Here is a 15055-nt window from a genome sequence, read left to right on the forward strand (position 1 = left end):
GGGTTGAGGGAATCTAATTAGAGTTGCACACACAGCCCCTGGATAGAGCTAAACACCAACAAGAACCAAAACAAGCATCCAAAAAAGTCACCTCAGTGGAGCAGCAGAAGGTCACAGGAAATCAAAGCTGCAGCTTAGTGGCACAAATTCAACTCTAACAGAGCTCTCCTATCTCGCACCATCCTCTGACCTGAACACTGCTTACAAGTAAGACTTTGTGGTGGAACTTTAGTTATGTGCCAGAGTTACTCATAAAACTCTTAAAGTAATACTTCAAGAGAAAAGGGTGCTTCTGCTCAAGAGGTAGAAAACCTACAACTACCAGAATGCTATGCGCCTGACGTAATGTAGAACAGTCTGTGTGAAGCAATGGCAGCCAGCTGCACCTCGTATTACAGTTAAACGTGAAGCTAAAACATGTCTCTGAAAATATCTGAGGTGAGAAATATGCAACTCAGTAACGCAATCCTGGTTTATAGTTGATGAGCACTACTTAGTTTTACCATTTGATCTGTTATTTCAGCTACAGAAAGCGGTGGTGCCCAGATGTCATATACATTTATATATATATGTGTGTGTGTGTGTGTGTGTGTGTGTGTGTGTGTGTGTGTATATAGCCAATGGTTAGATGTGTTTCTCTGCATTTTGCAGCAGGTGATCTCTACATCAGATCAGATCAGTTACCTTTACACATGCAGATGGAGCAGCCCTTCCTGTTCTGTTGATAGCCATCGCTGCAGTGCTTGTCACAGGTGAAGGGGGGACACTTGACACAGCGACACATCTCGCAGCCGTGCTTGTTTCTCCTGCAGGGCAACAGACATACACACGATGAAGCACACACACATATATAAAGTCACACTCACTCACACATATATAAATAAAGCCACTCGTGTGCAGCTCAAATAATTAAATGTAGATTAACAATGAGGATTCCTCCAAGATAAACAGAGGTCTAAGGGAGCAACATTGTGTTGTGAGTGAGTAAAACCCAGATGCTCGAGTCTGGTATAATCAACATCTGGACCTGCTTTCCCCCTCTCAATATTAGCCGCCTTTGAAGAAGGCCAAATAAAAGGCCGACACGTGACATCCCTGTGGTTTGCACATCATACCAACCCCAAAGACTCTGGAAGGAGCAATCTAAAGCCAATTCAGATGCTTTCAATTCACCCTGCTGCCATCCTTATTGCTCCAAAAGCCTTTGGTGGACATATAAGAGCACCAAAGATAAGAGCTAATGCGGGCTTGTTGATTGGGAAGTACAGAGAAGATCAGACAAACAAACAGAGAGAGTCCTCTGATAGTGAGGTAAATTAAATGACAATGTAAACTGAGCAGAAATTAACTTGAGTCCAGTTGTAAGAGCATTAAAGGGATATACTCACAAACACAGAGAGAAGTTTGAAGTGCAAAAGGCTAAAAATAGGAGCAGTTGGATCCAATTATCTGCCTAATAAAACATGGATGAGCTGCAGGTTGATAAATTGTGAAAAACAGATGAAAAGAATGACCTGTATCTACACTTCTTACATTGTAGACACCCAGTCTCTCCCTCCCTGTCTCTTTCAGCCTCTCTCAGCCTCCCTAGTGTCTCTCCCTCAAGGTAAGTGATGATATCCATTTTATGAAGCAGTGGCCTCATTAGGGCCCGGGTAATGACTTCATTAATCTTCATCTGCCAGGCCAGCATTTATAAAAAAGAAGCCCTTGAAGTCATGGACAGTGCTGCGTCCCATAAAGAGGACGGAGCATCTCAGGCAAACAGAGGACCCTATCTATGCTGAAACAGCAATAACAGCTATTGAAACAACACTGTGAGGGTTGGCCAGCGCCTCACTGTACAAATACAGAGACAGAGAGCTGCGACCTTAGAGCAAGGCTTTGTTTAAAGATGGTGTGTGGAATGCCAAGCAGCGCTTTGGGCTCCAGGGGGATAGAGGGGGCTTGGGGAGGCACTGGGGGCCCTCGAGGCCCTGGGGACTGCTGGCTCGGCACAATTTCCAGTGTGCAGCAACTGTGATGGCCAGGAGAATGCCATTCATGACCCCCTGAGGTCACAGTGATGATTTTGAGCTATGAAGGATGGAAAACACAACTTCAGCTGTAAGAGCTGCCCTGAGAGTGTCCTTCATCTGGACTGTTAACACTAGAGAGAGGAGTGCTCACAGTTTACATTCATCGCGCTTTGGAGACCTTCAGTTTTGGATATATTCATTACAGTACTCACAGGATGTCATCAATACAACCAGTATAAACACAGGGACTCTTTGTGCCCTTTTGTTTCGTTGTGGTGGCTGCTTGCAGAGGTCCTGTGTGAGAAGACAGATCTGCATTGTAAGGCTGGCAGGCTCTCAGAGGATTTCAGGACTTCTGAGGCTAGACCTAAACAGCTGCTTATGAAGGATAAAGCCAGGACTTCCTGCTTCTTCTTTTCCCCACAGGGTCCCCCTCATCCTCTCTCCACTCCTCTCTCCTCTGCTCTCCGCTCCTCTGGTATCCTGTGCAGACATATCGGGCCCATCTTGAGCCGTGGCTCCACAGCATGCATGGTTGAGATACCCGAAAGAATCCCAACTGTATACGTTTCATAAAGGCCGCTTTTGTCCTGATGTGTTTTTGATCGTTGTTTTGAGACTGAACGATGATTTATGAAATGAGAGTGGTGCCTGGGGACCAAGCAGTGCCTGTAGAGAGCACTTCCAGATGTTTGATTGGGTTAAATGGGATTAGGAGGAGAGGAGTTGCAAGGGGGGCTGAGAGGCTGGTGCGGACCTCACAGTGAATTACTCACACACAAACATGCACAAACAGATTCAGAGACCTGGGATTGGCCACCAAGGTAGGCCCTTTGATCTTGGATGGGAAACTGCTGTTGCAATAGCCTGTTTGACTTCCTTTTCACCAGGACCAAACAAGCACTTGATAACATATTGAACTTTTCATTCAACCATACCAGTTTAAATACAGAGGGTGACTGATGGGGGAAACTTTGTTAGAGCTGGGGTAGGCAGTTTCATTTTAGCATCCTTGTGTGAAAATCCCATGATAAAATTTGAGAATGTTGTAATGCAAGTGGACTGAGAAACTCAAAACCCTTTTTTTTTAGACTTGCTTTTATGTGATGTCATTTTTTTATTAATTTTTTAAAAGATTTATTTTATGTATTTTTATTTCTTTCTTTTTTATTTTCATTTCATCTATTTTTTTTGTTGTTTGATTGCTTGTATTGTTTCTGTTGTTTTTGCGCTATCTCTTTGTATTATTTTATTTGACATTATGCCTCCTGCATCTTGCATTATTTGTCCACTTGTTTTTAATTTTATTCTAACTCCACCCTAGTTTCTTTTCGCATGTGTTCAATAGGACTGTTTGGCTCTCTGTTGTATCGTCGTCTGTGTATCCCATTTCTGCTTTGCTTTGTTTGTCAAAGCACTTTGTAGACTCTGTTTTTAAAGGTTGCTATATAAATAAAGTTGTTATTATTGTGTTATTATTATTATTATTATTATTATTGTTGTTGTTGTTGTTGTTGTTGTTGTTGTTATTATTATTATTATTATTATTATGCACCTCCTCTTGGCTTTTTTTAGGTTAAGAAAGGTTTTTTTGTAGCTTTTAGAAAGTTTAGCTGAGGCCATTTCAGAGATGGCATTCCTATTGGCTGTTCTACAAAAGCAGGCACATGTGCATGTCCCTTTGGTAAGCACCTGATTCAGTGTTAGAGATATTGGCAAAATGCTTTAAGGAAGGACAGAAATGTTGCTAACTTTACTGAGAGCCTAGAAACACAGTGTGTCCTCCGCCTTACTCTCCCAACCAGCGCAAACCCCAGTTATGGGGGACAGGCCAGCCCTGACTCCCCGCCGGATCAGCAAACTTTCTGTTTCTGCTGTTACAGAGGTTAGATGTAGTGCTACTGCTGGCACCCGGCCCTCTGTGACGCCTGGCGCTGAGAGGGTGGGCTGTCCGAATTTGAGCTGCTACAGTCACCGGCCGAAGGTCCTTATCCCGACCTACTGCTGCCTCTCTTCTCCTGGGGAGGCAGTCTACAGCAACAGGGAGTGAGGTCAAAGGAGAGTGGGTTGGCTAGTTAGCTAATTCTTATCTCACTTGTGTGAGAGAGAGAGAGAGACAAGGAGGAACTGAGAGAATGCACTGTGTGCAACTGTACAATAAAATAGGATTAAATAAAATATATGGGGAATACTGAGTTAATGTATGAAGTATGTGCTTATGTCTGGTGGGAGGGGCTTAGGACAGAGAAGGGGAGCTGCAAGAGGAGGGTGTATTGAATCTGCCTTTTCCAGATTTCTGCTTACCCCAGCTTTAATGGAATTAATAAAAATAAACGCCCGTAATACCTGATTTTAAGACTGAACCCTTCTTCCTCGAGTAAAACTTTGGAAATTATGATACCGATCACCTATCACCGATGTTAAAGAAATTTCAATCACCACTATACACTTAGGTTTTTCTGACTTGTGAGCATGAGGAGTTTAGCGCGTCACATCATTGAGAGCCACAGATTTTTCTTTAGCCTTTGAACAGGCTGAAAAAACTGTTGACAAATGAGTGCAGCTAGACATGGGGGATGAAAAAACTCACTGGGTGTACTTACACATATCCATAGGGGCAGGTCTTGGTGCAGGTCAAAGGTCGGCACTTGGGCACAGGGATGCTGCACTCGCAGACCTCACAGCCATAATCGTCCCTCTCGTACCCCATTGGACATTGCAGGGAACAATATTTTCCCAGGTCAGGGCAGGAGTCATCTGAAAGAGTTGAGGGAGAGGTCATCTGATCACGGGCACAGCAATCCATCAAAGGCAAAGGCACGAGTTGCTGTGGGGCTGCTCACAGGAACATTCTTGTGACAGAGAACTTTAAAAAGACTGTACGCAAATAAGCTGTCACGGATACGAACATGTCTTTTGTTGCTGTCAAAACTAAATGGTTGTCAAATTGTTTTGACATCAGCATGAACACACAGGTAAATACAGCGCAGTATTTACACTATTATAATGCAAATCTGCAAGAAGCAGTATGTAATTAATCATGTTAATGCTTCTTTGAGAAAGTCCCTGAAACTTTAACCCTTTAGTTCCAACACAAAGTGAGGAAAGTAAACTTACTGTTGAGACACTGGCAGAGTAGACATCCATTTTTGTCTTGCTGGAAGCCATAGGGGCAGTCGCTCCCTGACAGGGAGCAGTTTTCCAGGGGAGGGCATAGCATGGGGCTAACTGTTTCGTAAGACGGCTCTGAAAAACAAGAGACGAAGGAGGTTAAGAACTTTGCATGAGAGCAACAACAATCTGTGATTTCTTTTATGATTTTCTTTCTGTTTTTTTTTTTTTAAATATGTGTGCTAGGATCCCCTCAGGTGTTATACCTCATCGATGCTTTTGGTGCCAACTGTAATAGCTACCTATTTACACTGCTCTTATTTTTGGAGTAAACAGTAATTACAGATAAATGTAGAGCAATTACACCAGGGTGGGTCGCACTGTAAGGGGGATTATACCTCTCCGTCTTATTGTGTGGAACTGTCTCCCATTAATAAGTTGAATGTGTCTAAAAAGCATAGCTCTAGGACTACCAGCGGAGACAATAGAGTGTCCCCTGGACTGAAGTTAGACAGCCAAGAGCCTCTTGAATCAGGGCCAGCTTTATTGTGAAGCCACAATAAAGGATGAGGATAGCTGGGAACACACAGCCATAGCACCATAGCGATTCCCGTCAATGTCCCTCGCCACGTTCTGTGGGAGGAGCAGCCCAATGAGCTGTAACTAATTACACTCACAAAAAAAGGATCCACTTCAATTATGTGGCCTCCTGCGTTAAAAGCACGGCATAGCCTCGCACACACAGGTGGGTCTCATTTTGGCGGGCAAGGGTAATAAAGGAACACAAAGAACCCTGCAGCTTGAAGAATGCTCCGTGGCCTCCCCTTTAATGAGCCCATGCCGACATGGCCTCTGTAGCAGAGCTGCGGGGCCACAGGAGCCTCCGACATGTGGTATGTGGGTTATTATGTACCTCGTATCTATCTGAGCTATACGTTAGATATGATAAATACCAAACACCAACACACCTTCACAGAAAGGACAGCACTCTCCAGGGATCTTGACAGGGTACTGGCAGCTCTGTTTGCAGGCCATGGCCGTGCAGTGCGGCTCTCCATCCACACACTGACAGAAGGTGCAGTCGTCTTCTTTCCACTGCTCCTCATGGGCCCGCAGCTTATTATTCACCCAGCAACTGGCTTTAGTGCTGTCCATCGACAATAACTCCACATCTGACAGGAAAGAAAGGACATACGCCTTGTGGGTTAAGGAATCTTTGATCTGATTCTTTGCTAAGTCACATGTATAGTTTGGTTTTTTGAAAGGAATAAACCCAAAGCGACAGTCTAATGTACCTTATGCTACATCCTCTACTGTAATTCAATTAACAAAAGACGGAGTAAGAGCAGAGCTGAAGGAAGCAGGATACTCCACGAGGGAGCTAACAATATATGGAAACTGGCTTGTCACCAAGAGCTGTTGAATTTTAGATGACTTATCAAAATGTATAAGTGGGAAGAGGCCCCTGGCTTTATGCCAACATACATAGTGACTGAAGTTGAAAAGAGACAGACGAGTTTTAGGGTATCACTATGTCGTCCTGAGAGAGATTTGATCATTGGAAACACAGCAAGTGTGATGACGTTCATAACTGCTGGTCCCCACAGTGTCCACTCACCTTTTGGCTGAAAGCCTTAGCTCATCCATAGAGTTTCAGCAGTTAGCTCTGATGTCAAAGGCTAGGTCAGTGTTTGATTTCAGTCCAAAGCAAACTAAGAACTTTGCATGGAAAGCAATTTTAGATCTGTAGTTATTAGCCTTAAGTAGGAACCATAAAGTTGCGGACAGTTTAAAAGCCAATCTGTGAAGCTGTTCGGCTCAGCTTGAGGTGAAGTCTGATGCCTGAGCCCAGCTCTGTGAGCCTTTTGTTTCATTTACTAAAAACAGTTTTAATTGTTTTTGCTGCACTGTTTATTGGTAACAGAGGCAGGTTAGAAGGTGGTCTCAGCATTTTCTCTGTGTGTCAGGCTGAAACAATGGTGCGTTCATATTTCTGTGTGTTTATGTGTTTGGTGCGGCTTACTGAATGTGTGTCAGAGGGAGAAAGGGTGCTGTGTATTGTGTCCTGTTTGCCCTATCTGATCCCAGCTGAGTTTTGGCTGCTGCGGTTCTGTTCATATGGCTGTGATTAACCTGAACGGGATCTATTTTTCCCTCTCCTTTTCTCTCTCTGCCTCCACGTGTACAGGTATGTTGTATCATGACCCTTATGCTGACATTTTAAAGGGTCACTCCAGGATAATATTTTACTTCCACAAACCTCAGGAACTAATGAAAGACAGCTAAAAAAGAGTAGTCTGAAGTGATGCAGCAGAAGCCCAGATATCCAGATAGTTTGTCCCTTGTACTGGTTAAGCTCCAAAAATCCTGAGGCCTACACTTCCCATAATGCATCTTTTAATTTGCTTCCTGTTAAAAAATTTGGTGTCTCCAAGACAAGATTATACTTTTTAGCACCTACTTGTATGCAATATGATATAGAGTTTTAAGTATGAAAAAAAAGCATCCACTTTAAACTTGCCATACCTTGACGTAATGTGCAAATGACTAACAGGTTTCTTCTGCTAAGATTCTTCCTGCAGTCCCTCTCTCTTTTTTTTTGCATCTTAAGTAAATGCTGTTTTCAAATTGTCCTGTTATTACTTAGTTTCTAAGTTTCATCTGGCAGACAAGGAACAACATTTATTTGGAGTCATGTTTCTGGCCACCTGACAAGTCCAATATTTACTCTCCTTTCAGCTCTGTTTTTGGTCTCCACCTACTTCTGACAAAAAAAAAATCCGACTTAAAAGTTCATAAATACCCCACTGTGCTCACAAGCTTGATGCTAACTTTGTCTGTCTGATGTTTGGATAGCATTTTTGCTAAAAATGGCTGCCTGCCCCTGCTATAGTCAGTAAAGCTGTGGGCTGTAAAACCAAAACAATGAGCTAAAAGAAGTTAAAGTGCTTTATTGAGCTGAGGGGAACTGCAGAGTGTGGTGATACATCTCTAAGGCTGAACTTTTTCACATAAGACAAACATTTGATCCAGTGTTAATGGAAATATTGATTGGTAGAGGTTTAAGAATAATCACAACCAGGTAACCTTAATCCAGATCAAAAGCATTAAGAGCACAGCCAATGTTCCCCGCAAAGAGCAGTGTGTTACGTGCTTTCCATAAGTAAAAGATGAAAGTATTCCATACTATCTAAATGCCTACATATTCCAGGCGTACCTCCAAAACTGACCTAACATCATCTCCTCATGTGCCCAGTCAACTGAGGCCAAGGAGGCCCAGGCTAAAACTGGCAACCATCTCCATCACTGGCTTCTGGCAGACTGTAATGTGGTTGCCATATGCACTGCAACCCCATTTTTTTAACAAGTGCACATAACAGAACTCCCTACCTGGCTTTGAGCACATGTGTTTTGCGATTGGGTTCCCCCATTAAGCCAGAGCCAGATATAACAAAGTCAAACCAAACACGGTGAAAGGTTTTTATGTTCTTAAGTCTCCCAAGTGGAAATGAATACCTGGCTGGCTCTTTAGTGTGTGTCTTGTATGCCAGTCATGTTAACAACTGTGGCAGCAGGTTATATGAGGAAGCCATTAGGGTAGGGTCACTGGAGGTTAGTGTCAGGCATGGTGGATTTTGATATCACCTCTACCTCTAATGCATCAGCTTTCAACTCTTCAAGCTGACCACACAGGCCTCCTCGACTTAAACCTCAGTGGCACAAGTGTAGAACAAAATCTCCTGAGTCTAGTGTAATGTTTGGCAAATCAAAGACTTTAACCGCCAACACAGACTGCAAAAAAGAAGTGGCGCACTTTGTGATTGGCAAGTTGCTACCACAGCAACCTTACAGTTAGGATAGACTGTCAATCAGCATAAAGGTGTAGCAATGTCTATCCTTTCCAGCTCCACCCTTAAGTCCAGATATGATCACCTTTGCTTCGAAAAAATGGCAAATTTGCCATGCTCAAGGCTTCAAAATGGAAGTCCAAAAACCACGGGATGACGTCACAGTGGCTACGTCTAGGGCTGCCCCTTTAAAGTCGGAGATTCAGAGAGTCAGAGACCCCTCAGTCAACTGAGATTGCTTCAAGTTGAGCAGTCATTTTTTGTTTGGTTTGTTTTTTTGTTTAGTCAGTGTGCTGTGCAGATTACTTCTGGGGACATTTTGGTCTCCAGATATTGCTGCAGACTGAGCCCTCTTGACTTTCACGCTACTCTTTGATTTAAGCAGCTGCGCCTGTAGCAGCAAAGAAGACTTACTCAGCATGGAGGGAGAGACAGAGAAACTGCTCTTCTGCTCAGAAGTTTACAGCTCACAGCAAGTTAAGACGCTGCATCTAGTGTCAGCAAAATATGTTGCAAATTTGCGATTCATCATTAGTGCCGTTAGATGACATTATTGCCGCTGTCAAATGCCCTGCAGAGCCGATTAAAACTTAACAACTTTGTATGGAAAACACTGCCATGTCCACTCATTTATACAGTCTATAGTTGCCACATGTTAACAAAATAATAAAGTAAATGAGCGTACCTATGCAGACAGGGCAACATTCACCCTCTGGAATGTAGAAGTTTTCGCAGTCCAGCTCAGCGCACTCAGCCTTGGAGCAGAAGGAGATTCCTCCCCGGCACTGACACAGCCAGCAGGGGTCCATGCGATACACTTCTCCCTCGGAAAACTCCTTCCCATTGTGGACACACTTGGGAGTGACTAAGGAGTGGAACAAGGAAAAGCAGAATTCAACAGATGCTGACAACTTTAAACTAAACACCATTTGGGGATGATAATGCTTAGCACACTATACAGTTGACGAAACAAGGCGCTGTGCTCTGTCAGGTATCCATCACATTTGGCAAAAATTAACACAAGGATTCTCTCCTCGTGACTGTATGTGAGAAAAATGCAGTTTTTCATCACAAATGTCAAGTTTGATCAGTGAGAGTCTATCAGAATGGTACACAATCAATTACAAATTCATAAACACACATCTACTCATTTTCTGCTATTGATGGAAATGTTTATCTGAACCAAATGGTGCTGAGGCAGACTATGATGGCTGAGGTTAAGCCTGTGGGGTGGAATGGCATTTATCAGACAATGAAGCCAAGTCCACAAGGAGGAATTTCACAGGGATCTATCAAGTCTTGAAAAGGTGTCGAACTCTTGCAGAGGCGGGTTAAAGAAAACAGTAGTGGGTCTGAGTCTTTGGCAGAATCTGGGCTCACAGTGCTGATGGCAGGTGGAGTGAATCAATGCTCTGGCCCGCTTTTCCCAAAAGCATCTTAGAATCTCGCTGTGTTTCCTCTACTATGAAATCAAATGAGCTTAGTTACAGCACCATAAGAAAACCACGGTCTGGTCGTGTGTACAAACAACAGGCCCAGTAACAACCAGAAGACGGAAAGACCTTGTCATTGCCCGCTTGACACTTAAAGGGACAGTTCACCCTAAAATCAAAAATATATTTTCCTCTTACCTGTATTGCTATTTATCATTCTAGATTGTTTTGGTTTGAGTTGTTGAAAGTTGGAGATATCGACCGTAAATATGTCTGCCTTCTCTTTGATATAAAGGAACTAGGTTCGACACAGCTTGTGGTGCTCAAAGCATCAAAAAATACATTTGTAAAACTCAACAGCAATGCCTTTTTCCAGACAACATGACCCAGTTACTCAAGATAATGAATAGACCGTGTTGTGAGAAGGCCTATGTAGTGACTTTTTTCTTTCTATCAATCTACATCCACCAACCGAATCACTGCACAGAAGGAAGCATGTATGTACTGCTAGCTCACCTAGCACCACTGAGCTAGCTAACATTACAGATCAGCCGAGGAGGACGCTCTTCCTTTCGTGTGGTGTTAAGGTAGGTGGGTGTAGCAGTGGAACAAAGTGGTCAACAAATTATCTTCAGTAAATGGGTCATTAATTTCTGGAAAGAGGCATTGCTGTTCAACTTTTTCAAATGTATTTTTGATGCTTTGCACACCACAAGCCGAGTGCCATCTAGTTCCATCATATTGGAGAGAAGGCAGGCATCTCTACGGCCGATATCTCCAACACTCTGCCACTCATGCCAAAACTACCTACAATGATACACAGCACCACAATTAAGAAGAAAAATATGCATTTTTGATTTTGGAGAGAAATGTCCCTTTAAGATCATGCATAATAACTATAATAACCACATGAGTTGCAATTTCCACAAAATAAAAATAACATGATTCGTTATTCAAAATGAACAGTCGTTTTTTAGCCAAAGGAGCAGGAGGATTACAGTATGACATCTCAATGTTAATACTAGATTACTCATATAAACGCACCACATTGGTTTGGGTGACTCGACTTTCTAGGATCTTAACAAACCACACAGCGACTCTTCATCAAACACACCAACATTCAGGGACTGAGGCAATGTGGTTATGTAAGAAAGTCTCCAGACTCATAGAAGAGTAGCTGCGCTAGTTAGGCAAGTAAATGCATCGCACAGATGCAAGCAGATGTGGGTGCCAGCGGTTACTATAAATGAGAGGCGGAGGTTACGACAGCATCTGTACACCATACCTTCGGGTGCAGACTTATAGCGTCTGCTCCGATGACCCTATGCCTCCTGACAACCAGCACTGTGCTCTAATACAAAGCAGGTGGGCCAACTGAGTTGAAAGTAGAGTGGGATTTGTTGATCTTTTATTCTCCGCCTTGCCATCTTTTCTGTTCCATTCTTTCAGCCTTTTTCCTCTTTCTCTTTCTCTCTCCTGCCGTCCTGCTTTGCGTGCAGCAAAACCAAGCAGAGAAAATGCAATAAGCACTTTAGCTGGCCTAAATCAAAAGGCATGGCAACGTTTTTTAACGCTCACAGAAGCAATAGGAAGTCACATGAGAGGATGCTCACATGTGATTTCCGCAGTGTTTGTTAATGGTAATCCCTAAAACAACTTGCGGCACAGAGTCTAAATTCCAGTCATGCTTTGTGATGTTCAGTTTCCTCCAAATTGAGGTGAGGATTGGATGTGGAGATGTGGATGGGCCATAAAACAATGACCCTAAGCTTGTCTAAATCATTCATTACGGACTGTCATACTGACGCATCTTGTGGTTTACAGCCAATTGAAGCAAAGCCGCAGTGGGAAACATGAGTTTTTCCCAGAGTAGAATAATGATGGGATTTATTAAAATCAACTTTGCAGTGATACTGTTGATCAGCCCAGAATATCAAATGACAGAGCAGAAATATGAGTTTAACTTATGTCACAAAAACAACCACTCATCAGTGCCTGAGGAAATGGTTGTTGCGTGTTTATAACAAACTCATACTGAGCCCCCTGAGAACCGTTAGCGCGGTGATGTCAGCCTTATTGCCTAACACTGGCGTAAATCTCAAAAGAACATGTGGAGTCCCAAAACCTCCTCTGCATCCAGGGCTCACTACAGGGGACATAGTGCAGGATGAGTGCCAGCTTAAGTGTTGATAAACAGCAGACCACCACAGCTAAACAGGACCAAACAGGATCATCTGTAACATCAGATGACATCAGGTCAGGACGGCGCTGCCAGGTTTGCTCTGCCACCCAGATACAGCCATTCTCCGGCCAACAGTGGAAAGAGTCTATCATCGACTGAGGCCAAAACACACAGGTGGGATTTATTGTCACTGCACACACTGACCCTGACTAAATATGAGCCCTCAGCCAAATGGGCAATGGAAACAAGTTAATCAGTCCACGCCAGACACGCAGAGACAATGGGGGGCCGTGCTAAAGTTCGTTCCATTAGAGGATAGGTATGGTATTTGAAAGCAGTGTAGACTTCTAAGATACAGTATTTGTAGCCAATACTTTGGGGGCCTCTGGGGAGGTGACTAGGGGCCCCAGTGTGTGTCCTTGTCCGTGTCCCAGTCTGCGGAGCTTTCTGACACGGCGCGCAGTCATGCAGGCCTAACGGACGGTAGGGGCAGCACAAAAGGCATCAAGCCCCAGGCCCAAAGAGCAGCAGACACTTGTTATCAAAACACTGATCCCATGGCCCCCACGGCTGCCATTCAGCCCCCGCCGGCCTGCCGGACTCGATTACCCTCCCCACTGGCAGACTGGAGCACATAAAAAGCATTCCCATCAATGAACTGTTGAACCTTTTCCCTTTGGACGTGTGACCAGACAGGAACCCTTTGACACTGCACTTCTGTTGAGCAAATTCGTAGCCTAAGCACTTTTCTGGTCACTGGGCTCGTTAAGTCCATTAATTCCGGGACACGGCACTCATTTATGCATGTGGAGGGGCCAGAATGGGAATTTGTTCTGTTGGTAAAACAGCGAATATTTGTTGGGAGCACAGAGTAAACACACCAATACCGCAGGTCCCCTCCCTGCCTTCCTGACTCTCCTGGCTGCCTCCGAGCCACGTCAGAGAGCGCTGAGGTCTCTCTGTATGTGCTCAACATCTGCTCTCTCTTTCTCTGCATTTCCTGTCTCCTTCTCACCAGGTGAGGGAATGGAGCAAGAGTGTACTTCGCACCAGCAATCTGCTTTAAAAAAGACCCATTATATTTAATATCCCTTCAGGCAACAGAGATATTTGTGGATACACCCTTGAAAAAATGCCTTTGAACCGTGGTCTTAACCCTGGGAGGCATCGACCCAGCCTGATAAACAGCCCAACGGTAATTATCCAATCAGCAACTTTCCTTTTCATCTGTGGACATTTGGTCAGCAGGGAGGAAAGCCTTACTCTGAGGAAAATAATTGCTTCCTCAAAGGCGATGAATCTCACACCGACTGTGCCATTGCTACCCCCAGTGGGAAACCAATCGAAACAGATTGTGTAGTGTGCAGTTCAGTGCAATCACCTTTCTGGCACTCGTAAACATCGCAGCAGTCTCCAGGCTGGCCGCTGGCCTGGCTGAGCGGCACGGCGCGCTGTCCGCTAGGGCACTGGGGCTTGTGGCAGGCACGGAGGTCACAAGTGCACTGGGGTGGGATGGAGGGACAGCAACCAGCAGGGGGCGTGTAGCTCTTGGTTAGGACTGAGCCCTTGGGGCAGGACGGCACCTGCAGATCAGGACACGTCACCCCAGCACACCTCAGCTCCTCTGAAACACACAGACATGGACACATGTTCAGGTTGAAGGGATAGTTGAGATTTTTTGAAGTGGGGCTGTATGAGGTACTTATGCATGGTTAGCATATTACATTCTGTAGACATCAGTCGGCGCACCGCCAGTTTGGAGAAGCAGGCTTGAGTCTGACACGGAAGCTAGATTATCTACTACTGTGGAGGGGTCAGCAATAAAACCCCTTTTTAGCCCCCTAATGAAATCAGTATCAGTTCAAGTGTGCGCAGTATATTGAGAGTATTTTCACTGCTCTACCTTTATGCCAGGCAGTAATTTCCAATGGAAAAACTAAGCCATTATATCGCTCTGTTCAGAGCCAGACTCCATTGAAATAAACTGGGATTTTTAATTTAATTTTATTTTTTAAAATTTATTTTTGGGGCTTTTTATGCCTTTAATTGATAGTAAAGCTTGAGCGTGAAAGAGGGAGAGAGAGGGGGTGACATGCAGCAAAGGGCAGAGTTTTTGAGAAATAATTTGCTAAATGTATTAACTTCTTCCCAAGTTGCTCATTTCCTGTTTTTCCTATGTTTTCTTAAATAACTTCAACGAATGTGCTCAGGGCTCAAAAGTTTAATAACTTGTAAAAGGCATCTGAAAGCAGCACAAGAAAAGTGATGTTGCTCCAGATTTCAAAAGGTTAAAATACAAGTGAGTATTTAGCATACAGTATAGAGAAAGGTAGAGACACGACATGTTTTTAAATTTTCTGTAACACCACCTTCAACTCCTCTGAACTCTGACAGTGCCCGCACTGTTCTCCTTGGGGAAGGAGGGTTTTTTCTGTGCATGCACATGTGGATACGTGTGTTTGT

General features: G+C 44.0%; 1 protein-coding gene across 1 annotated transcript in view; it reads right to left on the bottom strand.

Annotated features, from left to right (window-relative positions):
- crim1 (cysteine rich transmembrane BMP regulator 1 (chordin-like)) overlaps positions 1–15055 on the bottom strand; it is a 45581-nt gene that overhangs the window by 11824 nt on the left and 18702 nt on the right. Inside the window, exons 4-9 of the mRNA XM_042500845.1 lie at positions 13974–14216; positions 9663–9842; positions 6098–6301; positions 5136–5264; positions 4622–4775; positions 685–806 (exon numbers count right to left, since the gene is read on the bottom strand). Coding sequence (XP_042356779.1) covers positions 685–806; positions 4622–4775; positions 5136–5264; positions 6098–6301; positions 9663–9842; positions 13974–14216 — 1032 coding nt within the window. The remainder of the gene's footprint in view (positions 1–684; positions 807–4621; positions 4776–5135; positions 5265–6097; positions 6302–9662; positions 9843–13973; positions 14217–15055) is intronic.

Source organism: Plectropomus leopardus, chromosome 14 (genome assembly GCF_008729295.1).
Source record: "Plectropomus leopardus isolate mb chromosome 14, YSFRI_Pleo_2.0, whole genome shotgun sequence".
NCBI classification, from domain to species: Eukaryota; Metazoa; Chordata; class Actinopteri; order Perciformes; family Serranidae; genus Plectropomus; species Plectropomus leopardus.